Genomic DNA, 26,189 nt, shown 5'->3' with positions numbered 1-26,189 from the left:
TATTTCTATAGAAAATTTTGTCAAAATTTTATTTCTATAGAAAATTTTGTCAAAATTTTATTTCTGTAGAAAATTTTGTCAAAATTTTATTTCTATAGAAAATTTTGTCAAAATATTATTTCTATAGAAAATTTTGTCAAAATTTTATTTCTATAGAAAATTTTGTCAAAATTCTATATATACTACACTCAGTGATCCCAAACACTATAATAAAACGTTACCTTCGAAATTAATAATTTAAAGAAAAGTAAATGAATTGTAAACCAAAATATCTATTGGAAAAATTAAACTCACATTACATAATCCAGTAAGAAAATATTTTCGAGGCTTGTAAATGTATTCGAGATATTCTTCTTCATCATCACTGGATACGATATCAGTAGGTGCTTCACCATCTAAGAGTTTCTTTAGGTTCTGCATCAAGTTATTCTCTAAATCAGCGTCTCCTGAAGGTAATATGAAATTGTTACAAAAAATTGTTAGAGAAATTGAAGATCCAATTTAATAATATGCAAATGGAAAATGTGGGGAAAAAATATTGATGAAAAATATTATTAATGTGATCTTTATATATTTAACAATTTCAGTGTATGCTAGCTATAGTAAAGGTTTTAAACTCACACCCAAAGAAATTTGTTAGTAGGGACAGCAGAAAAGTATGTTAACACAGCAGAAAGTCTGCTGAAAAAAGGACAGCAGTCACTGTTTGCTGAAATAGCAAACATTACCTGCTATTTTTGAAGCTCGATTAAACTAAAACATGTTTTATTTTGGCTAAAACAAATATAAATGTCAACTTAGGAGCTATCCTAACATAATTAAAACAATATTTTATGAATATCTAAAGTATTTGACAAAAAAACTGAATATTTATCGAATTGAGGCATAACAGCAAACAAAATGTTTGCTGATCGTATTTAGGAGCTTGTAAGTATATTACAGTGCAAAAATATACCAAAAGCAGACATCGACTGCTGTTTTTAGCAAACTTTTCTCTATGAGTGCATTTTATATTTGTGGCATGAATTTAAAAACCAGTTTAAAAAAAGGACAATTAATGGGTTTGAATTTTTGAAAAACAAAATTACACTCAAAAAAAAATATGAGTGTAATTTTGTTTTTCAAACATTCAAACCCATTAATTGTTTGAATTAATGGGTTTCTTAATATGGCAAACTTTGTCAGTTAAACTCGATTGCCCTAAAAATGTTTAAGCATGGCTGCAATAAACATAAAAGACAATCTAGGGGCTATTGTAACACAATAAAATATGTCTTGTAAAAATAATAAAATAAAAATAATGTCTTGTGCATTTAAATTAATTTACTTGTATTAACTGAGAAGTCTCGGTTAAAGGGTAGGATTAAAAAAAATATTTGCAGGCACATCTGCTAAAAAAGCCTAAATTCAAAACAATTTATTGAAAGTGTATCAGTGGAATTTATACGACAGAAGTGGGTTAAAGTTTACTTTAACTTTGATTCTAAAAGTAAAAGTTTTATAAATCACTGTTAAATTGGTTTCTGTTTATAAACCTTAAATTTTAGATCTAAATTTTCACTCTTAAGGTAAGTACTAAGTTCGAGTTTAGCCGCTAAAATCGAAAAAAAAAATTAAATTAAAAGAAGTAAAAACCTGCACCTATTTATTCAAATATTAATATAACTTGATGGGGAATAGCGGAATAGCCCAAAGCAACTTTTTATAAAGTTTTTATTATTTAAAATGAATTTTTAAAGAAAAGTAATCGTGACAAAATGGCGATTTTAGCGGATAAAATTGAACTTAATACCCAACTTTAATGTACTTATGTACTTATACTTTTTCTGTTATTTTTTAAATATTTTAGAAATACATTTGAGGCAAGAATACTTTGTAAATTCATACATTGGACCGTTTCCTTCCAGAGGTTTAGATTAAAAAAAATAACAAAAATATTTTTGCACATTTTATTGGATTTTCAATTGTCGCTTTTATTTATTTGAAAACTATTTCATCTATCTCTCTCTCTCTCTTTGTTTATGTAAAACAAACAACTTTCTCTTTCACGCTCTCTTACATACTCACACACACACATATTGATTACTTACCACTAGCCAACATGGCCTCCATTTTCTTTTGAAGATTCTCCACAAATGAACTCTTTTCAGTATTTTTCTCTTTTGGTTTTGAAGATTTTTGAAGTCCTGAGGCTGAATTGGCTTTTGCGACTTTTGTAGATTCAGTTTTAGGCAGTTTTTGATTTGTTGAAGAAGCACTGGCCTTTAGAGCTTCCGTTTTAGATTTGTTTGTATTTGATGGAGCTGGTGACACAGCTTTCACATCTTTCAATGCTTCTGGAGTTTTATTAGATATCTCTGCAGAATTTTTAGAGGCAGCCGTTTTTTGTTGATTCTTCAAAATTCTCTCTCTTAGTAGACGCTGAATTACTAATATGGGATCTTCTGGCGGGACAATTTCAACTTTTTTCTCTTGAACATCTTCTTCTAGACCAGGCATTTCGTCATCATCACTACCGTCATCGGTTACATTTGAATTTTTATGCACCTCACTTATATTTTCTCCATTCTCCAGAGCCTTTAGGCGATTTGCTTTATTACGCGGCCTATTGCGAATTCTAGGTTTTTTCTTGTTGGGATTCATTTTGGATTTCTCTTAGTGAATTACGTAATATTCTTGTATTTAGGGACAACAAGCACACTTGACAGATCACCAACGACTGCGTCCGACTTCACAGAGCAAAGAGATCCGATTTTATTAATTGTTTAACCCAACCATTTGAAATTTGGCTAGGGGCCATAACATGTGAAGAAACCAGACAAGAATTGTTTTTGTTAATTGTACATCATCATACTAAGTTCCCGGCCGGCCGAGCAATTCTAAACACCATCATCATCATTATCATCCTCATCGTTACCAGCACAACCACTACTAGAGAACCAACATCCATGTTATACCATACATTTCTATTTGTGTTACGAATGAGAATGCCTATATACTCTGATCTTGAAACGATACCAGTGCTGAATGAAAAAATATGTCGAGCAATACACAAATAATTAGCTCATAGTTGTGTCGTGCAAATGACGACTAGTTGACACAGGCGGCAAACAAAATAGGAATACAATGTCAATTACTAATGACAGAGAACGACAGACCGCAGTGTTTGGAAGCAGTTCAATTGTTCAATGAGTTGGGATTTGGAAGGATAATTCACGCAGATTCGTATTCAAATTGATCATTGCGAGGACATTTGAAGCCATCTTAATTTTTTGAGGCAATCTTAATTTTTATACAGAAAAAGAAAAAATACGAAATTCCCCTAAAGAAAAAATACGAAATTCCATATAAAATATTTTCTTTAATAGCAAAATAACAGAAATTTTTAAACAAACGATTTACCGATTTCTCTAATCTATAATATCTCCATTGTATGTACACCCAAAGAAATTTGTTAGTAGGGACAGCAGAAAAATCTGCTAAATCGTCAGAAAGTCTGCTGAAAAAGGGACAGCAGTCACTGTTTGCTGAAATAGCAAACATTTTCTGCTATTTTTTAAGCTCGATTACACTAAAACATGTTTTATTTTGGCTAAAACAAATAAAAATGTCAACTTAGGAGCTATCCTAATATCATTAAAACAATATTTTATGAACATCTATAGTATTTGACCAAAAATCTGAATATTTATAGAATTGAGACATAACAGCAAACAAAATGTTTGCTGATCGTATTTAGGAGCTTGTAAGTATATTACAGTGCAAAAATATACCAAAAACTACTTTTGGTTCTTAAATATGCTTTGGGGAAAAATTTATAACCTAAAATTTTATAAATTGCTGTTCATTAGGCCCTGAAGTACAAAAATATAACAGCAGACGTCGACTGCTGTTTTTAGCAGACTTTTTTCTATGAGTGTAGATAAAACTGTTAAGTTTATTGTAATAAAAATTTTAAAATTGTGGTACCAGGTAAAGGTGAGTATTAAGTTCGAGTTTAGCCGCTAAAATAGCTAAAGTGAAAACTAAATCAGTAAGAAAAATGCATGAAATTATACATATTTGTTGCAAATTTTATTATAACTTGATGGGGAAAAGCGGAAAAGCCCAAAGCAAATGTTCACAAAGTTTGTATTCCTTAAAATGGATTATTAATGAAAAGTAATCGTGAAAAAATGACGTTTTTAGCGGCTAAACTCGAACTTAATACCCACCTTAATGGAGATTTTTTCATACTTAATCTGCCCAATGTCCCCACATGAGCACAAGCTTTTTTCTAAAAAGTGTCAGTTTTTTATTCCCCATATACAAAAAGTTAAAGAAATCTTTCAAGCCTACTTTGCCATATAAATTCGTTCGATAAATTTTCAATAAATCGTTTTTCATATGTCTGAGTTAATAAAAATCCATAATATCAAGTTTTATCCGGCAGTTTCATTTTGGGCGTTAATGTGTTAAACCTCTAAACCTACTGAAATCGTTTCTGCGAAAAACGAATATCTTCATCTATCTCCGTATATAAGATCCCAAACCCATGGATATTACATTATTTATGCGAAATAATATGCCTGCCTATTTTTTCGTGCGAAAAATCCAGGGTTGTATAAATATGTGCTTTAAAATGCTCAAAACAAAGATTTCGCATTTATTCCGCGCTAACGTTTTTTATATGGAGTATAATAGTTTTTCGTGCGAAAACGTGATCTTATTACTAGGCTCACGACTGAAAAATGTTTTTGGTGTTTGTCTGTAACTGAGATTGAAGACCCCATGTATATGTACCAATAATGTTTGTCACATTCCTGTGCACTTCCAGTATTTTAATTTACTTTCTTTCATCAATACATAAATTGATATCGATGGCTCTTTGCCATCATTATAATTTATAGCAAATATTTAATCAATTTTATAGGACAGATTTATTGGAACATTTTTAATTTGTTATTGAATATTTTTCAAATAACTTGTCTATTCTTTGATAAATGTTCCCATAATATTCATGTAGTATATAATGTGTTGAATTTATTCTGATCGTAACATAATTTATGTTTTTTATAGTTCGGTGGACACACAACACACGTTGTTACACTAGTATACAAAATGATATGCTATATACTCTATAAATAGTATGTATGGACTTCGCTACAACGAAATCTAAAAGATGTTCGGGTACATGCAGAAAAATTGTGAATAAAAATTCTTATGTACAATAAAAAATTTCTTATTCACAAGTTTGCTAAAAGGTTGTTTTCCGTAAAGGTGGGTATTAAGTTCGAGTTTAGCCGCTAAAGTGAAAACTAAATCAGTAAAAAAAAAGGCATAAAATTATACATATTTGTTGCAGATTTTATTAAAGCTTGATGGGGAATAGCAGCAAATTTTCACAATGTTTACATTCCTTAAAATAGATTATTAAAGAAAAGTAATCGTGAAAAAATGGCGATTTTAGCGGCTAAACTCGAACTTAATACCCACCTTAAAGGTGGGTACTAAGTTCGAGTTTAGCCGCTAAAATCGCTAAAGTGAAAACTAAATCAGTAAGAAAAAGGCATAACATTATACATATTTGTTGCAGATTTCATTATAACTTGCCTTTTTTACTGATTTAGTTTTCCCTTTAGCGGCTAAACTTGAACTTAGTACTCACCTTAAAAGGGAAATCAATAGCATGTAGTTGTTTCAGCAAACATCCGTTAGTTGAAACAGCAAACATTTTTCTCTGCTGAAATAGCAAACAAATACTGCTGAATTAGCAAACGTGATTACTTAAAGCTTTTTAACATTTTTTGTCTAGTACTATTCAAACGGTTGTATATATTTTGCAACCTTTAGTAACCAGTGTCCATTATAGAGGACATGACTTTAGACTACTGTGGACCTGGAAAAAATTAACTTAAGCTGGAGATTTCCTTAGTTTCCTAATGAAAGCCAGATTGAGTTCCAGTGTTTTATCTCGTGTTAACACTAATAATAATTATAATAATAAGTAACTACCAAATACCTTACTAATATTAAAACCAGTAACACTATTAATAATTTATAATGTTACTAGTGGAAGACAATTACGTTTTTTGTTTTAAACAAAATGGGCTGTAAGATCCTGCCAAATCCTACATCCGAAGTATTTTCTTTTGAAAAGACGTTTCTCTCAAATTACAGAGAACAACAACTTCAAGAATAAAGTACAATTACTATCTTGAAATACATATTTTTTTATACAATAATATAAATAAACATAAAAAAACATAACATCGTCTGCTCGTCAACTACAACTAACATACTAATTAAAAGTTAGGAATGTGGGATGGGTTCTATATTTACATATATTCCAAAAATCACTACACTTACTCATTTCGCATCGGAATCTGGCTCCCCATATTTGGCCTTTAGGGCCTTATTTTTTAAATGGTTCTATAATATTTTTCTTTATAATTTATCTCTTTTTTCCCATCCAATTTTGGTCGCCGCTTCTTCACCATTTTATTAAAAAGTCAGCCTCCGGCCACCATTTGACACGCACCTCATCTTCATGGCCATCTCTTAAAAAGCGTGCAATGGCCGACCGGAGGCTTGTGTATTTCGCCCTCGCCGTTGTATAGTTGCAATACTTCTCCTCATAAAATTGGCGAAATATCGCGACCATCCCTTCTCTGTCAGCTTTTGAGTTCCAGCGTTTTACTCGTGTTAACACTAAAAAAATTATAATAATTATAATAGTAAGTATATACAAGAATACTTTGCTAGTATTAAAACCAGTAACATAATATTACTAGTGGAAGACAATTATCCGGACATTTTTCATGTCTCTGGTTCTCCTCAGAGAGCTTCGGTCTTTAGCAATAATCAAACTGAAAATCGAAAATCCAAAAAAAGGCTAATTTAAAAATTCGATCCCAAATGACCGCCCTATTAGGAACCGGTTAATGATAAGGAGGATAGGATCAGTGTGACCAGGTCTAAAAAAGTGATATAAAATGGGAATTTTACCTTTCCATAGATATAAACTTGCATAAAATTGACTAAACCCATGCTTTACTATATACAACTGGTAAATTAATATTAGAAGAATATACTCCAAAAAAAATATTAAATAAAGCTTACAAGCATCGACCCTCAAACTCATGTCCTCTCAGGTGGACATCGGTAGAGAATGGGTTATTTAGGAATATGCAAGTATTACACAGCTGGACTATGCAAAAATCAATTTTGGAAACTCTTCGGATAGTATTTAAAAACCAAAATGACACAGTTTTGCCATGTCTGTATTTCTTTTTTGAGCAAATTGTAAACAAACGATAACAACGTCTGACACAACTCTCGGTAGCGCAATTTCCGCCTTTAAGCCTGGTATGCAGCTCTTACGAACATCTCCGCTACCGAGAGTTGTGTGGGAGATATATCCAAATCTGAACCGATTTCAAGCAAATTTGGCACGCATAGTTACAACGCTAATTCTACACTCTATGCAAAATTTCAACTAAATCGGAGCAAAAAATTGGCCTCTGTGGGCAAATGAGTGTAAATCGGGCGAAAGCTATATATGGGAGCTATATCGAAATCTGAACCGATTTTGCTGATATTTTGCAAGTTTTTCGAGACTCATAAAATATTCGGATGTACGGAATTTGAGGAGACGGACAGACAGACAGACGGACATCGCTAAATCGACTCAGAATTTAATTCTAAGCCGATCCGTATACTAAAAGGTTGGTCTATGATTACTCCTTCTTGGCGTTACATACAAATGCACAAACTTATTATACCCTGTACCACAGTAGTGGTGAAGGGTATAAAAAGGCATAACATTATACATATTTGTTGCAGATTTCATTATAACTTGCCTTTTTTACTGATTTAGTTTTCCCTTTAGCGGCTAAACTTGAACTTAGTACTCACCTTAAAAGGGAAATCAATAGCATGTAGTTGTTTCAGCAAACATCCGTTAGTTTAAAATTAAATTTAAAAAATTCGTAAAATTTAAAGGTATAATACATTTCAAAATTTATTTCACTTTTTTTCTTTTTTTGCTGAAATCAGATATATAAATTTTTTCGATCCACCCGTATATATAAACCCAAAAGCAAAAGGGGTTGCATGTTTCTTTTTTAAATGTATGTTTTTTAAACGGTTCAATTTTTCAATTTCTATCTATCATTTTAGTCGTTTTCATGTAGGAGAAAAATGGAAAAATCTATAATAACACCCAAAATAGTCTTTATGGGTAGCACCATTTTCGATAGTGGTGCATACCTTTGAAATCGTGTTGAATTTAAGCATTTATCGCATGGTTATTCCTTTCGCGAATCTCTACTCTGCATTCGATTATAAACAGCTGTTTTCAATTGCACCCACTTATAGAACGGTTGAACGCCTTTGAATTTGGTATGTTGTGCAGAACACCCCTTCCCTCTTAAGAGTAAATTCAATTAGCAAGAGATAGCATAAATTCAGTGAGAATAATTTCTTGAAAATGGCTACATTGGAGGATAAACTACTTGGTGAAAAATTAGAATACTACTGTAGTAGCAGTGAGGGTGAAGATGAACCAGACGAGGATGGAAATAGAGGACCATCCAAACAAGGGCCACAAGTAAGTGTACACATTTTCTCGAGCAATAATAACAAAATACTAAAGTATATGCACTAAAAACCGATTTGGTTCGAATATAGGCCTTTATTGATCCGGATGTCTGTCCACCTCCTCCATCAGCTGCTGGATACCGTTCAGCCTCAAACACTGGTCCAAAAGGTGTTGTTGAAGACTGGCAGAGATTCAAGCAATTGCAAGCTGAACGTCGGGAAGAAAGTGAGCGACAGAGAATTGAATTGGCCAAAAAACTGACAATGACCACAGCCACTGCTCAAGAAGAGGAGGAACGTAAGAAACAAGAAGAATTGGATGCAGAATTTGCAGAGCTTATGTCCGAGGATTTTTTGCAGCAATTCCAAAAGCAACGAATGACTGAAATGTTGCGCCAATGTGGTCATAGTCAACATTTTGGAAAAGTTTTGCTTTTAACTTCGCATATAGAATTCTTGAATTGTGTGGAAAAGGAGAATAAACACACCACCATAATCATACACATCTTTGACAAATCTCTCTCAGCCTGTGGCACTTTGAACAAATGCTTGGATACCTTAGCGATGGAATATCCTACTGTTAAATTTGCAAAAATATGCAGTTCGGTAGCTGGGATGAGTAGGGATTTTCGCAAAAAAGGTCTACCCGCTCTTCTTGTGTACAAAGCCCAGGCGGTTATTGGAAATTTTGTTCGTGTTACAGACGATTTATCAGACGATTTTTTTGCCTCAGACGTGGAAAGTTTCTTGATTGAAAATGGTATTTTAGTGGACAAAAATTTGTATAACTTACAACAGTAGCTAGCAGATTGGGGCACTTTACTTATTTATATAGAAAATGCATTTATATAGGAAAACCTGTTTATTCACATAGCAGTTGTTTTCTATTTTGTGCTTGCATCAGTTGATAATCTCTGTCCCCTAGAATTCTATTGCCGAGAATAATCTTCTGCTTTGTTTACTTCAATATATAGTGATAAGTACGATAGATATAAATATATTTATTTAAATGACAAAAATATACAATAAATGTCGTATTTTTTATGATGTTAAAAGTGTTTGTTAAAGTGTTTTCCTATTTCTGTGGTCTCCTTTCTTGGTGAAGATTCTAAAATTAATGTGGAGAGCGATTTATTTGCTGCCTGACATTTTGTAATACAATGATTGTGCGTGTAATAGTACGCTGAGAGGGTGATCTTTAGTTGAGGTCTCGTTTAGATATAGATATAAAATGAGATGTTAGAAAGAACAGATAATAAAACTGTAGTCATTTTAATAGACCATATCGCTGATTTCGGACTACTTCATTCTAAAACATAAGCTGGTATTACTATGATCATACGAGTATGTTCTGGGTTTCCCTTCACCTTCCACTTTGATTTTCCCCCTAAAATTGTTGGTTGTTCTTGGTTTCCCCAAGATTTTTCGAAATCGCTTGCCAGTCTGCAATCTTTATTTATACCCTGCTCCACACTGTGGAACAGGGTATTATAAGTTAGTGCATATGTTTGCAACCCCCAGAAGGAGACGAGATAGGCACATGGTGTCTTTGGCAAAAATGCTCAGGGTGGCCTCCTGAGTCGATATAGACATGTCCGTCTGTCGATGAACACATTTTTGTAATCAAATTCTAGGTCGCATTTTAGTCCAATCGACTTCAAATTTGGCAAAAAAAAGTATGTGTTTTGGCTCAGAATAGAACCCTATTGATTTTGTAAGAAATCGGTTCAGATTTAGATATGGCCCCAGAAGCAGGAGTTTTACCCTAATTTGCTTAAAATTTTGCACAAGAAAAACAATTAGTACTATAGTCAAGTGTGCCAAATTTTATTGAAATTGGTTCAGATTTAGATAAAGCTCCCATATATATCTTTCGCCCGATATGGACTAATACGGTCCCAGAAGCCAGAGTTTTACCCCAATTTGGTTGAAATTTTGCACTAGGAGTACAATTAGTAGTGTATGACCAATTTGGCCAATCTTTTACTCCGATTTAATTGAAATTTTGTACACGGAGTAGAATTAGCATTGTAGCTATGCGTGCCAAATTTGGTTGAATTCGGTTCAGATTTAGATATAGCTCCCATATATAGCTTTCGCCCGATTTACACTCATATGACCACAGAGGCCAATTTTTAACTCCGATTTAGTTGAAATTTTGCACAGGGAGTAGAATTAGCATTGTAGCTATGCGTGTCAAATTTGGTTCAGATTTAGATATAGCTCCCATATATATGTTTTTTCTGATTTCGACAAAAATGGTCAAAATACCAACATTTTCCTTGTAAAATCGCCACTGCTTAGTCGAAAAGTTGTAAAAATGGCTCTAATTTTCCTAAACATCTAATACATATATATCGAGCGATAAATCATAAATAAACTTTTCCGAAGTTTCCTTAAAATTGCTTCAGATTTAAATGTTTCCCATATTTTTTTACTAACATTGTGTTCCACCCTAGTGCATTAGCTTTTTAGAAGTCTATCAAATTCTGTCCGGATCGAGTGATATTTAAATGTAAGTATTTGGGACAAACCTTTATATATAGCCCCCAACACATTTGACGGATGTGATATGTTATCGAAAATGTAGATCTACAAAGTGGTGCAGGGTATAATATAGTCGGCCCCACCCGACTTTAGACTTTTCTTACTTGTTTTGGAAATAAGAAAGATTCCTCTAAAAAATCCGTGAAAGGTTTTCCCGTCTGTGAGGGGAAAACTTTTTGTAACTGCACCTGCCAATAAATAATTACTTATCCCCAATTCCAGAAAAAATGAACTTAAAAAAGGTTTGTATAATATTTTGGAGGAATAAAGTTTTGCATTGTTGTTGTTTTTTTCCTTCTAACATTTATTATCGGTCTCTTACTTATACACCCTATGTATGTATATTCTTAAACATAGTAATTCACCATATAGTTAATTCAAATTAAATAATTTCTCTTACAGCTATTTATAATAACAAATATAAAACTTATCCACAACAGACAAAAGGTTTCTTCATTTAAATATGAATTATGAGTAATTAAAAAAAATCTTATTATTACATTATAGGACAAAGAATGAAATGACCGCCCTATTAGGAACCGGTTAATGATAAGGAGGATAGGATCAGTGTGACCAGGTCTAAAAAAGTGATATAAAATGGGAATTTTACCTTTCCATAGATATAAACTTGCATAAAATTGACTAAACCCATGCTTTACTATATACAACTGGTAAATTAATATTAGAAGAATATACTCCAAAAAAAATATTAAATAAAGCTTACAAGCATCGACCCTCAAACTCATGTCCTCTCAGGTGGACATCGGTAGAGAATGGGTTATTTAGGAATATGCAAGTATTACACAGCTGGACTATGCAAAAATCAATTTTGGAAACTCTTCGGATAGTATTTAAAAACCAAAATGACACAGTTTTGCCATGTCTGTATTTCTTTTTTGAGCAAATTGTAAACAAACGATAACAACGTCTGACACAACTCTCGGTAGCGCAATTTCCGCCTTTAAGCCTGGTATGCAGCTCTTACGAACATCTCCGCTACCGAGAGTTGTGTGGGAGATATATCCAAATCTGAACCGATTTCAAGCAAATTTGGCACGCATAGTTACAACGCTAATTCTACACTCTATGCAAAATTTCAACTAAATCGGAGCAAAAAATTGGCCTCTGTGGGCAAATGAGTGTAAATCGGGCGAAAGCTATATATGGGAGCTATATCGAAATCTGAACCGATTTTGCTGATATTTTGCAAGTTTTTCGAGACTCATAAAATATTCGGATGTACGGAATTTGAGGAGACGGACAGACAGACGGACAGACAGACAGACGGACATCGCTAAATCGACTCAGAATTTAATTCTAAGCCGATCCGTATACTAAAAGGTTGGTCTATGATTACTCCTTCTTGGCGTTACATACAAATGCACAAACTTATTATACCCTGTACCACAGTAGTGGTGAAGGGTATAAAAAGGCATAACATTATACATATTTGTTGCAGATTTCATTATAACTTGCCTTTTTTACTGATTTAGTTTTCCCTTTAGCGGCTAAACTTGAACTTAGTACTCACCTTAAAAGGGAAATCAATAGCATGTAGTTGTTTCAGCAAACATCCGTTAGTTTAAAATTAAATTTAAAAAATTCGTAAAATTTAAAGGTATAATACATTTCAAAATTTATTTCACTTTTTTTCTTTTTTTGCTGAAATCAGATATATAAATTTTTTCGATCCACCCGTATATATAAACCCAAAAGCAAAAGGGGTTGCATGTTTCTTTTTTAAATGTATGTTTTTTAAACGGTTCAATTTTTCAATTTCTATCTATCATTTTAGTCGTTTTCATGTAGGAGAAAAATGGAAAAATCTATAATAACACCCAAAATAGTCTTTATGGGTAGCACCATTTTCGATAGTGGTGCATACCTTTGAAATCGTGTTGAATTTAAGCATTTATCGCATGTTTATTCCTTTCGCGAATCTCTACTCTGCATTCGATTATAAACAGCTGTTTTCAATTGCACCCACTTATAGAACGGTTGAACGCCTTTGAATTTGGTATGTTGTGCAGAACACCCCTTCCCTCTTAAGAGTAAATTCAATTAGCAAGAGATAGCATAAATTCAGTGAGAATAATTTCTTGAAAATGGCTACATTGGAGGATAAACTACTTGGTGAAAAATTAGAATACTACTGTAGTAGCAGTGAGGGTGAAGATGAACCAGACGAGGATGGAAATAGAGGACCATCCAAACAAGGGCCACAAGTAAGTGTACACATTTTCTCGAGCAATAATAACAAAATACTAAAGTATATGCACTAAAAACCGATTTGGTTCGAATATAGGCCTTTATTGATCCGGATGTCTGTCCACCTCCTCCATCAGCTGCTGGATACCGTTCAGCCTCAAACACTGGTCCAAAAGGTGTTGTTGAAGACTGGCAGAGATTCAAGCAATTGCAAGCTGAACGTCGGGAAGAAAGTGAGCGACAGAGAATTGAATTGGCCAAAAAACTGACAATGACCACAGCCACTGCTCAAGAAGAGGAGGAACGCAAGAAACAAGAAGAATTGGATGCAGAATTTGCAGAGCTTATGTCCGAGGATTTTTTGCAGCAATTCCAAAAGCAACGAATGACTGAAATGTTGCGCCAATGTGGTCATAGTCAACATTTTGGAAAAGTTTTGCTTTTAACTTCGCATATAGAATTCTTGAATTGTGTGGAAAAGGAGAATAAACACACCACCATAATCATACACATCTTTGACAAATCTCTCTCAGCCTGTGGCACTTTGAACAAATGCTTGGATACCTTAGCGATGGAATATCCTACTGTTAAATTTGCAAAAATATGCAGTTCGGTAGCTGGGATGAGTAGGGATTTTCGCAAAAAAGGTCTACCCGCTCTTCTTGTGTACAAAGCCCAGGCGGTTATTGGAAATTTTGTTCGTGTTACAGACGATTTATCAGACGATTTTTTTGCCTCAGACGTGGAAAGTTTCTTGATTGAAAATGGTATTTTAGTGGACAAAAATTTGTATAACTTACAACAGTAGCTAGCAGATTGGGGCACTTTACTTATTTATATAGAAAATGCATTTATATAGGAAAACCTGTTTATTCACATAGCAGTTGTTTTCTATTTTGTGCTTGCATCAGTTGATAATCTCTGTCCCCTAGAATTCTATTGCCGAGAATAATCTTCTGCTTTGTTTACTTCAATATATAGTGATAAGTACGATAGATATAAATATATTTATTTAAATGACAAAAATATACAATAAATGTCGTATTTTTTATGATGTTAAAAGTGTTTGTTAAAGTGTTTTCCTATTTCTGTGGTCTCCTTTCTTGGTGAAGATTCTAAAATTAATGTGGAGAGCGATTTATTTGCTGCCTGACATTTTGTAATACAATGATTGTGCGTGTAATAGTACGCTGAGAGGGTGATCTTTAGTTGAGGTCTCGTTTAGATATAGATATAAAATGAGATGTTAGAAAGAACAGATAATAAAACTGTAGTCATTTTAATAGACCATATCGCTGATTTCGGACTACTTCATTCTAAAACATAAGCTGGTATTACTATGATCATACGAGTATGTTCTGGGTTTCCCTTCACCTTCCACTTTGATTTTCCCCCTAAAATTGTTGGTTGTTCTTGGTTTCCCCAAGATTTTTCGAAATCGCTTGCCAGTCTGCAATCTTTATTTATACCCTGCTCCACACTGTGGAACAGGGTATTATAAGTTAGTGCATATGTTTGCAACCCCCAGAAGGAGACGAGATAGGCACATGGTGTCTTTGGCAAAAATGCTCAGGGTGGCCTCCTGAGTCGATATAGACATGTCCGTCTGTCGATGAACACATTTTTGTAATCAAATTCTAGGTCGCATTTTAGTCCAATCGACTTCAAATTTGGCAAAAAAAAGTATGTGTTTTGGCTCAGAATAGAACCCTATTGATTTTGTAAGAAATCGGTTCAGATTTAGATATGGCCCCAGAAGCAGGAGTTTTACCCTAATTTGCTTAAAATTTTGCACAAGAAAAACAATTAGTACTATAGTCAAGTGTGCCAAATTTTATTGAAATTGGTTCAGATTTAGATAAAGCTCCCATATATATCTTTCGCCCGATATGGACTAATACGGTCCCAGAAGCCAGAGTTTTACCCCAATTTGGTTGAAATTTTGCACTAGGAGTACAATTAGTAGTGTATGACCAATTTGGCCAATCTTTTACTCCGATTTAATTGAAATTTTGTACACGGAGTAGAATTAGCATTGTAGCTATGCGTGCCAAATTTGGTTGAATTCGGTTCAGATTTAGATATAGCTCCCATATATAGCTTTCGCCCGATTTACACTCATATGACCACAGAGGCCAATTTTTAACTCCGATTTAGTTGAAATTTTGCACAGGGAGTAGAATTAGCATTGTAGCTATGCGTGTCAAATTTGGTTCAGATTTAGATATAGCTCCCATATATATGTTTTTTCTGATTTCGACAAAAATGGTCAAAATACCAACATTTTCCTTGTAAAATCGCCACTGCTTAGTCGAAAAGTTGTAAAAATGGCTCTAATTTTCCTAAACATCTAATACATATATATCGAGCGATAAATCATAAATAAACTTTTCCGAAGTTTCCTTAAAATTGCTTCAGATTTAAATGTTTCCCATATTTTTTTACTAACATTGTGTTCCACCCTAGTGCATTAGCTTTTTAGAAGTCTATCAAATTCTGTCCGGATCGAGTGATATTTAAATGTAAGTATTTGGGACAAACCTTTATATATAGCCCCCAACACATTTGACGGATGTGATATGTTATCGAAAATGTAGATCTACAAAGTGGTGCAGGGTATAATATAGTCGGCCCCACCCGACTTTAGACTTTTCTTACTTGTTTTGGAAATAAGAAAGATTCCTCTAAAAAATCCGTGAAAGGTTTTCCCGTCTGTGAGGGGAAAACTTTTTGTAACTGCACCTGCCAATAAATAATTACTTATCCCCAATTCCAGAAAAAATGAACTTAAAAAAGGTTTGTATAATATTTTGGAGGAATAAAGTTTTGCATTGTTGTTGTTTTTTTCCTTCTAACATTTATTATCGGTCTCTTACTTATACACCATATGTATGTATATTCTTAAACATAGTAATTCACCATATAGTTAATTCAAATTAAATAATTTCTCTTACAGCTATTTATAATAACAAATATAAAACTTATCCACAACAGACAAAAGGTTTCTTCATTTAAATATGAATTATGAGTAATTAAAAAAAATCTTATTATTACATTATAGGACAAAGAAGGAATCCAAAATTTATAACAACCGATGGTTATTTCACAATGATAGAAATCTAGTTTTTTTCCTAATCTTCGATTGGCATTTATAGTACCAATTCTATAAAAATATGCAACAAATCTGTTTTAAATCTAAAAAAGTGCTATTTACAAATCTGAAAGGAAATTGGTTGTATGATCACCTACGAAAATTGGATGGAGAATGTCTTAAGTTTAAAACCGTAGAGTCTACAATGGACCCATACAAAATTTAAAAACAAATTGACACATTTATTCATACAATAAATTATAATCGAAGATTGTGAATTCGGCCTATAGCTTTGTTTTTATTAAATATTTGGCTTCGTTGCAAAACAAAAATATTTGGACTTATTTTATAAATCGTTTGTGAGAGTCACTGTTGGTGTTGACTTGCAATATTAAATTTTTAGAAATATAAAATGAATTTATGTATAGCAAAATAAAGTGTTAAATTGATGCCTTTAATAAATATACATACATTAATATTAAGAATTTTGTTGAAAAGATAGTTTAACAACTTGTATATGCATTTAATATTTATATGTAAATTGGATTTCGTTACTTCTATGTATGTCCAGCAACTTCAATGACGGCGGGCTGGGGGGATCAAGCACTTTGCTGGATTTTGTACCCCAAATTTTGTATTGTGTTATTACGCTAAAACGTTTTCAAACAGGGCTACCACTTTCTTTTTGGTTATTCCATTGATTTACTTCTTAAACACATTTTTTGACAATTATAGCCACAAATAGATAATTTATTTGACGATTATATTTTGTATAATTGATTGCTACTTTTCGGAGCAGAAATAGTTTTTTTTTCTAAAGAATTAATTAAATGCTTTTTTTGGAATCGTATTTTTATTTGTCGGTTTTCATTTTTCTTTTTTTTAGAATATTATATTCGTTTTCCGCTTTAATATTTATTTACACATTTATAGTTTATAACAGGTTCTCAATTAAAATAGGCTAGAAACTAAAAAAAAAAAACCTTTAACAGAAATTTCTGAAGGAAATAATTCGAGTTTATGTAGATATAAAGAATAAATATTCACAGTGTTGGTTTCTGGTTTTTGTAGTTAAAGACCGGTATACACTTCTAAAGGAAATGTATTGGCACTTATGCTAACACAATTTTCCTTAGGACGCTGTTTATATTTTGCTCCCATATGGAGGCATGCAATAGGACTGCAAACCGGGCTTTATAACGTTTAGCTTCGAATACCAATTAGGCGATGATTATTTAACTGCCTGTTTTACAATACAATTTCCATAAAATATTATTTATTGTATTATACGTAAATGCCCATATATAGCTCTCTATTTCAGTTTTTATTTTAAAAAATGATTGAAGGGAACAAAAATTTCAAAAATTTATCAATTTAAAATTTATCTCGAAAACCAACTCAAATTGGTATTAGAAAAATCAGGTTCAAAATTATAATTTGATTTTCATTAATTGCTTACTATGAAAACAGAATAAATATACTTAAAAACAGCATGGATCTTGACATAAATTTTATGCTCCCATATGAGAAATTTTCTATGGTGAAGAAATTATAGTTACGTAGAAAAAATCTGTTAAAACAGCAATTGGCGTTATATTTTTTATACTTACGGGTCTGGCGACCATCAAATTGTAAATGTTTTATATTACAAAAAAATACCCAAAGCATACTTAAGAAAAAATAATATTTCTGCAATGTAATATCCTTAAAATCTCCTAAATATTTTGTTTGTTGTAATGCCTATATTTAATAAATATCCAGAATTTTCGGCACATACTTAAAATATTGTTTTTATTGTTTTACGATAGTCTCAAGATTACCTTGTTTCTTTGTTTCAGCCAAAATAAAAATGACAATGTAATCAAGCTTAAAAAATTTCAGACAATGTTGGCTATTTCAGCAAAATGGTGGTCGCTTTTTCAGCAGTTTTTTTGTTTTTGCTGTTTTAACAGATTTTTTTCTGTGTCTCGTAGCAATTTATTTGGAGGTGTACATTCAATTCCAAAAAGAGTTTCTCAACTAGGGCTAATTTTTGTTATTAAAAAAAAGGAATAAATTATCGAAATTTTTGGGAGTCGAGTATTACAACTAAAATGGAAAATTATTAACATCAAGAAGCTGGGTAATACCCAGTTTTGCTTCAATCAATTTTATATTCGATTCGTGGAAACTCTAATCGATGAATATGGTGGAAAAGATGGCGTAGAGAGAAGTGGTCCTATAGATATTAAAATCTTGGTGTTTCTTTGTAAGATTTAAAATGAAAAAAATAAATACGTATATAATTGCTGCAAATGAAAAATCCAATATGATTAGCGATTCTCATGTTTTTTTTTGGCAATTATCCTTATTAAATCTTATGAATCTATATATTTTTTCTTTTGTAATTATTATTATTAATTAACTTATTCATTATAGGTCATAATAGGTAGGTATAAATAAATTTTTATTTCAATAATATATAACTCAAAATCAGACTTGTTTTTGTTGAAATAAGAAACAAATACGCATACAACGCACTATTGTTTTGCCTTTAATATAAGCTTCACAATTTATACTACGTTCACAGACACATCGCGTTTGAAATGCGCCTTTTACGAGAAATCTGATTTTCTAAACAAAAGGTAGATTTCAAACGTCACAAATTCGTTTCCAATGCAAACGTATTATAACATTCATAAAAAGAGATTTCAAATGGCATTTTCTCATATCCAATATATTTCTGGGCCCCAGATGGAAAATAGATATTGGAATATGAGAAATTGCTCGCTTTACGAACGAAATAGAAATATTTTGATCAATATGAAAGTGGGCCGTATGCTTATGTACGTACTTATTAATTTATTAATGTATGTAATGTTTATATAAAACGTAATGGGTTATTTTATGTGTTTCCTGTTGATTATCTCCAGTCAACTTAAACTCGGGGGCCCTTAAAGTTTATCGTCGTCGTTGAAGAGTCCATGGCACAGCTTTCGTTACTCATGTTAGCGACTACCAGAGCTTCAGAATTTGTTTTGCCCAAAAAACAGCCGGCTGTAGAAACAGGTCTGGTTATGGAGTTGGTATTGGATGATGAAGAGGAGGATGCACAGCAACTAACCAAATTATTGGTTGTTCCAATTTGTTTCTCCTTGTGTCGCCGCAAAGAAGACCGTAGAGGATATTGCCTTGGAATGTTGGCACCCAGTAGTATGCGTCTGGTTGACGGCCTCCGTACAGGATATTGAACAGATTCCGCACTATTGCTCAAACGGATGTTGCCAACTATTGTATATCGTCCATTTTAGGTGGATTTACATAGAAGTCATTGTTGTGAAGATGAGGATATTTATTTACATTTTTTTTAAAGGGTTTCGGTTTTTAATTTGTATGGAATTCGGTACACAACACAAATCAATCAAAATTGAGTGGCAACGTATTACAAGGGGTAAAGAAAAACAAGAAGAAAAGAAAGAAAATCACATTTAGGATAGCATTGGGCATCGTTTTTTTACTAAAAAAATGAAATGAAGAAGTAGAATGGAAACAAAGATGTTTGGCAAATATATATGCAGTTTTTCCTTGAACATATGGGCTTTTGATATGGATCTTTACGTCTGACTTCGTAGTCAACAATTAGGGGTTTCATTCTAATATAGTTGTTTCGATTAGTATTTAATTGATGATTGCTTGTGTTACTCATATCTTTATGGATGGAGGAACAATTGGAATAGGAGATTATTTTTGTTTTCTTTATCAAGTAAGGATGTTAATACAACCATTCTCACATTGTTTTATTACAAGAGGAGTCAATACACAGAAAAACAATATTTTTTTTACACAAAACTAAAAACGAAAAAGAAAAAACATTAACAACAAAAGCATACATAAAATATCAATTTACTAAAATAAAAAAACACTCACAAAAAATTAAGTGGTATATATTTATTTATCGTAGTTTATTTTTAACGATTAAATTAAATAAATAGGATTGTTTTTGTTTTTAATCATAAATAATTTTAGTTAAAACAAAAATTATAAATGTAATTACAAATTAAGTTAACATAAGACATGATATTGTAATATGTGGTCTGCGTATGATTTGATTATACACTCATATCTTCATCTGAAGCCTAACTCTGATGTTAAGTTTGTCTTATAAGTATTTAGAGGGGAATAAATACTTTTATATACAGCGAAATTAATTTTATTGGCATAGTCTTATTTTATGTTGCTCTTATGATGGCATTGCTATTTTTAAGTTCGTTCGATATCAACGAATATTTTTATGAGTACCCGAGTGGTACTCATAAATATTTGAATTAAATGTATCTCTAAAATTGGACATGAGGTCTTAACAAATATGGGTTTATATGGAAATACATGATGAGAACTATCTTCCGTTATGGATAGACTTAAGACGTGAGCGTATATATCATTGTGTATATAATTCTATATCTCTTATTTAGTTTTGAGATTTGGTTAAATCCAATTACATATTATTTACAAATACAAGCACTTGTCGCATATACTAAAATTCAAACATATCAAAATATGTCGTTCGATTTTTGCAAGGGAAATTTTCTTTTAATTTTTTATTTTATTTTTTATGATTAATGCATAAATGACCATCTCTGAGCAATTAATAATGAATTAATGAAACATTTGGGTATTTCTTTTAAACAAACAATTCGATTGATGCATTTAGACTGTAAAAACAAACTACAAATATGGAAAATTTTCATATTTGTAGGTCGTTTGTAATTGAAAATGGAAATTGAATTAAAATTGTGTTCCTTTGTAGTAGTAGAAACTAGAGCAATGCAAAAAAAGATCTCTCTTTTTTAACTAGGGTTTACTCCACAATTTTTCCCAGAATAAGTGCTAGATGTTTTGTTTGATATTCGGCAAAATAATTGAAAACTAAAATAATTCAAGTTATGTCTCTGTTTGCCAAAAACTATTCAATTGAGAATAAATCACATTTAAGAAAAAAAAAATTAACCCAATTTTACTACGAGTATAGTAAAGGAACACAACTATAAATTCTAATTTATCAAAGATTCATATTTTAATTTGTTAAAAATTAACATCAGATTTTTGTTTTTTGCCAACAATTTGTTAGGAAGTTTTATTTTGTTTTTACTTTAAACAATCGGAATAGTCTGTTTGTTATGAAGTTACCATTTCTAGAAATGTAAGACAAAATTGTTATTAGTGTATTGGTACATTACGTTTGGTGGAGTGCATAAAACAATATGATATTAAAATAAAAACAAAAGAAAATAAATAACAACAATATAGCATGAGACACATTGGATCGTGATTTCTTTAAATTTCTTCATCGAAACGCGAATGTAGAGGAGCCTGTTCAAAGGTCCCTATTAAGTTCGGTTTATACCAGGGACTCTAATCAGAAGCAAGAAGTTGTCTTTTGAAAATATGAAAAGAGTTTTCGTATGTTATCCTCAGTTTTTAAAGCGAAACTACCATACAAGCGATAAATGCGACCATGTGTAAAAAATAAAAGTTTCAATATTAAAAAACCTGTAGTATCTGATTTGATACACACAAAAAACAATTTTTCTGATTCAATAACGAAATTAATTGATCCAATTAATTTTTTAATTGAAATGTCTTCAATCACAGAAGTGATAATATCAATTAAAAAATTAATTGATCGAATAAATAAATTAATTGATTCTATTAATTTTTGTGATTGATTTTTGTTTCAATTAAAAAATTTGTTAAATCAATTAAATTTTTAATTGAATATTTTAAAAAAGTCAATTAAAACTTTAATTGGAAATTTTTTCTGTGTATGTATGGATCTGTAACCGAAGAATGCTTATGTCACAATACATCGATTTAATAGGAATCTGATCTGATTAGATTACAATAATGGGAGAGAGAGCGGGAGTTGTACAAACTTTTCTCTTATCAATGAATGCTACGCAATTCTATTTCAAATTCTATGATAAGGGGCCTCGTTTTAGGGCCGTTAGTGTCGTATTATGAAACCACATAGTTTAATCTGTGAAACTTTCAGAAATGTCAAGTGGTTGGTTTTAAAATATTTGAGATTAACGAGATTTAAAATTACTTTTCGAAGGAAGGTATTAATTTTGGTGTGTGCGTGTGTAAAAAAAAAAATATTAATCAAATTTTTAATGAAGAGGATAAATAGTCACTCAAATTAATAGTTTAATTGACGTTGTTGATTGGCACAAAAATCTCCGTGATTGAAGAAATTTCAATTAAAAATTAATTGAATCGATTATTTTCGTTTTGAAAAAAAAGAGAAATTAAATCCGATTAAAATACTGCCTTAAGTAGGGGTCCATGACTCCAGACATTTTCATTGAAAATGCAATCAGATGCAGTTTTAGATAATATAAAAGAGCTTATGCAAAAAACCTCATTTTTATGATATTTAAAATATGGTAATGTTTTTCTTCCTATATATTCACCAATATTACATATATATTAAAAAATTAATTCAATGCGTCTTAAGCTTAACGAAAATTACAAATTAAATCGCACTTGTATATATGTAAATAAAAACATACTAAAACAAAAAAAGTGTATATATACACACACCTAAAACAGTGTTGATTAGTTTGTAAAAATAAAAAAATAATAAAAAATTAAAATAAAAAATCCAAAACGTTAAACACAATACTAACAAAGTTGCTATTGGATCTACCACCACCACCTCCACTGTCGCCACTCGAACGAATTTCATTTTGTGTCTCGTATAAAGAATGTCTAGAATTATGATTACCGCCACTAGCAGGTGCATTGAACGATTGATATAATGATGAAGACGAACTTGATATCAAGCGTTGGCGTCCTAATGCCTGTCTTCGATTTTGCATTACAGGTGTCGAATGGCGATATTGCGAATAAGAGTAGTCCACATTATCATGGTGATGATTATTGTTTTGGGGTGTGGTATTGGTGGTGGTAATGGTGGTGTTTGTATGTCTGATATTAGCATTGTTAGAACTTAAAGATATTTCCTCATCGTCATCATAGCATAGAGAGATTGGGTGAGAATGCGATTGATTCTGTTGTAGACGATGTTGTTCTACATCAAGCAGCTTTTGCTGACGAATACTTTGATATGACAATTTCGATGAGGATAGAGCCGAAGATGACGAAGGCAAATCTTCATTTTCATGATCTTCATTGTCATCTAGGAATATTTTGTGATTACTTAACAGGGATTCTGTTGAATAATATTGTGATGCAGTGTGACGTTGATAATTATTGGAGCAGGAACAGGTATAGGGTAATGAATTTTCATGCATGCGATGATTATGTGATGTTTTGGTGAGTGGTAATTTGTTTGATGATACGTTCGTCCGGTCGTCTGTAGTAGTAGTGCATGTTCTTGGTTTAATTTTCATTAAATGTTGGCGATTGCTCAGAGTGTATCTATTATTGTTATTTTCTTTGTTATGTCTGTGATGATTTGGTTTATAGATGTTATTACTATTGTTGCTGTTGTTGTTGTTTTTGTTGTCATGAGAGTAATTATTTACTGTAGTAAATGTGGTAGTTGTAGTAGAACAAGAAGTAGTAGGAGTAGTAGTGGTAGAAATTAAATCATATATACCATAATTTGCATCCAAATACAATCCAGTTGCTGCCAACAAATGTGGATCCTGACCAGTTGGTGGTGCCATTGCAGCTACTGATGGTGTAATTAGATGTGTGGTTGTTTGTTGTGGTTGCTGTTGTAGGCTGGAATGTGTGGTCGGTTGAATTTGTGTAGCATTGCCATAGCAGAAACCATCATCGGTATCCATCATAAAATCAGGAGCCAAGTGTAAACTCTGTCTTTGAACGCTTTGTGATTGCTGATATTGATGCTTGTAATGCAAATACAATGACGAATTGATAGCCTCAGCCTGGGCTATGCTGCTGCTGGATGGACCCGACTGATTAATATCGACACGTCTCATATCACGCGTACTGCCACCACCCAAATAATTTCCTGTTGCTGTCATTTCATTGCCACCGCCATGTACAGTTAAATAGCAATTGCTGCAGGTATTAGGTGCCGCACATAAAATGTCACCATCTTTGGGACCCAAAAACCATTCTGACCGTGTTCGCATTCGGGCCGTTTGTCGTTCATGGACCTGTTGTTATCGACATTTGAATCATTGTGGTCAAAAGTTCAAATTTGGAAAGTGTTTGTTTTTTTATATATATTGTTGATGTCAGATATGCAGAAAAAAGAAATGAGTTTTGATTTTTCGTAATTTGAGGGTGTTATGGTATTTTATTTTTTGTTTAATTCCAAGCAAATCACGTTTATAGAAATGGAGTAACAATATCCATTACATAGCATATACGATTATATATGTATATATATAGAGAGAGTAGTTCATATATAGTTGGTTTGTTGTTGTATTTATTGTTTAGTTTTGGAATACAAACATTTAAACACGGGCATAGATATTTATTTAACCAAAGAGAAAAATTAAATAAGAAAGAAAAAAAAAACAAAGAATAATCTGTAAGTAGTATATCTAAGTTGTATATGCCTCTATTATTAAGGGAAAATAGTACAGTAGAGTTTTTTTAATGAATATAAAATATTAATGTTTTAGAATAGCAAAAAAAAAACAAAACAAAATGGAAAATATACGGGGTGAAAGATAGGAAACTTCGTGCTAAGTTGAGTTGTGTTTTTTTATACATAGACAAGGCCAAACAGACAACATTTGGAGAAACAATTAAATGAGAATTAATAAATGAAAGCAAGCAAATGGATTCGGTGTGATATTATAAGTAAGTTTAAGGTGTTAGCGGATGCAATTTTTATTTAAAAACAAAAAATCTTTTATAAAAACTAAAAATTCCAAATTTCTTTTAGGTTTGAAACTTTGATATTTTCTCAGTATTTCGCATTTATACATTTCAATATAGCAAACAATATAGGATGAGAATAATATGTGTTTGTTGTAGTTATTTCTCATTCTCATATATCCTTGTTAAAGCCGAGTCCGAACGGCTTTTCACATTCCAGTGAAACCATTTAAAGAAACTTTGTAAAACTCAGAAATTTCACCAGCATTACTGAGAGAAAGTAATCCAACGCGGAAACAATTTTTGTTGTTTGATCGAAGCTAGGATTGAACTCATGACTACTAGGTATGCAAGACAGACATGTTTACCTAGCACCATGACTGCTCCCAATTGTGTCTTGAATAATCGTGTATATATGAATTTGTAATGCATCGAGAGATGTTCTAGGTTTCTAAGTGGGAACCAACCCCCTTTTTCTACGGGTTGGCTTCATTCTCAATAACCTAACCGTTCAAGTTTTTGAATAATATTTTCACCAATATTTAATTGCTTATTTATAAAGTATTTATGTTTTAATTATAAAATAAGATCCATGATTTGTCAAAAAAATAAATTTTAGAGATCTTATGAGATCTTTAAAAAAAAGTGAGTCAGACTCAAAGGTCAAAAAATATATGTTGAAAACATTTTCAGCTGATATGATTCAAATTTGTATACACGTACCATCCCGAAAACAAAAACATCTGTTGTAGGATATAAAACAATACTATGACATAGCAAAAGTTCAAAAATTAAATTCTGGAAATCGGCAATAAAAACGTCTTACGTAAATTAAAGCTGAATCTTGTCAGCAGATAAACATAAAGCCTACCCTGTATTCAGGTTTCACAACGAAAATCAGTTTATTTTTGGCGTTACGATGATGATGTTATCGTAAAATCTCTCAAAATATATGCCC

At 31.9% G+C, this 26,189-nt stretch overlaps 3 protein-coding genes across 11 annotated transcripts in view; 2 read left to right on the top strand and 1 right to left on the bottom strand.

Annotated features, from left to right (window-relative positions):
* RhoGAP71E (Rho GTPase activating protein at 71E) overlaps positions 1 to 26,189 on the bottom strand; it is a 60,883-nt gene that overhangs the window by 2,979 nt on the left and 31,715 nt on the right. For 3 of the 9 annotated variants that reach the window (XM_075303425.1, XM_075303427.1, XM_075303426.1), the window contains exon 7: positions 20,339 to 24,558. In XM_075303425.1, the coding sequence (XP_075159540.1) occupies positions 23,056 to 24,558 (1,503 nt within the window). In that variant the 3' untranslated portion in view covers positions 20,339 to 23,055. Of the gene's footprint in view, positions 1 to 294; positions 447 to 16,132; positions 19,694 to 20,338; positions 24,559 to 26,189 lie in introns of those variants that run through there. The other 6 variants (XM_075303429.1, XM_075303428.1, XM_075303430.1 and 3 more) reach the window with 6 other exon arrangements.
* On the top strand, positions 8,385 to 9,635 carry LOC142234803 (phosducin-like protein 1). The gene is made up of 2 exons (XM_075305992.1): positions 8,385 to 8,590; positions 8,671 to 9,635. The coding sequence occupies exons 1-2, from the start codon at positions 8,471 to 8,473 to the stop codon at positions 9,379 to 9,381; spliced, it is 831 nt and encodes a 276-aa protein (XP_075162107.1). The 5' UTR covers positions 8,385 to 8,470; the 3' UTR covers positions 9,382 to 9,635.
* LOC142234954 (phosducin-like protein 1) lies at positions 13,142 to 14,397 on the top strand. Its single transcript, XM_075306160.1, has 2 exons — positions 13,142 to 13,352; positions 13,433 to 14,397. Exons 1-2 carry the CDS (start codon positions 13,233 to 13,235, stop codon positions 14,141 to 14,143), a joined length of 831 nt encoding a protein of 276 aa, XP_075162275.1. The 5' UTR covers positions 13,142 to 13,232; the 3' UTR covers positions 14,144 to 14,397.

This window comes from Haematobia irritans, chromosome 4 (assembly GCF_050003625.1).
Source record: "Haematobia irritans isolate KBUSLIRL chromosome 4, ASM5000362v1, whole genome shotgun sequence".
Classification (NCBI taxonomy): Eukaryota; Metazoa; Arthropoda; class Insecta; order Diptera; family Muscidae; genus Haematobia; species Haematobia irritans.
This window is presented reverse-complemented; position numbering and strand designations above follow the sequence as displayed.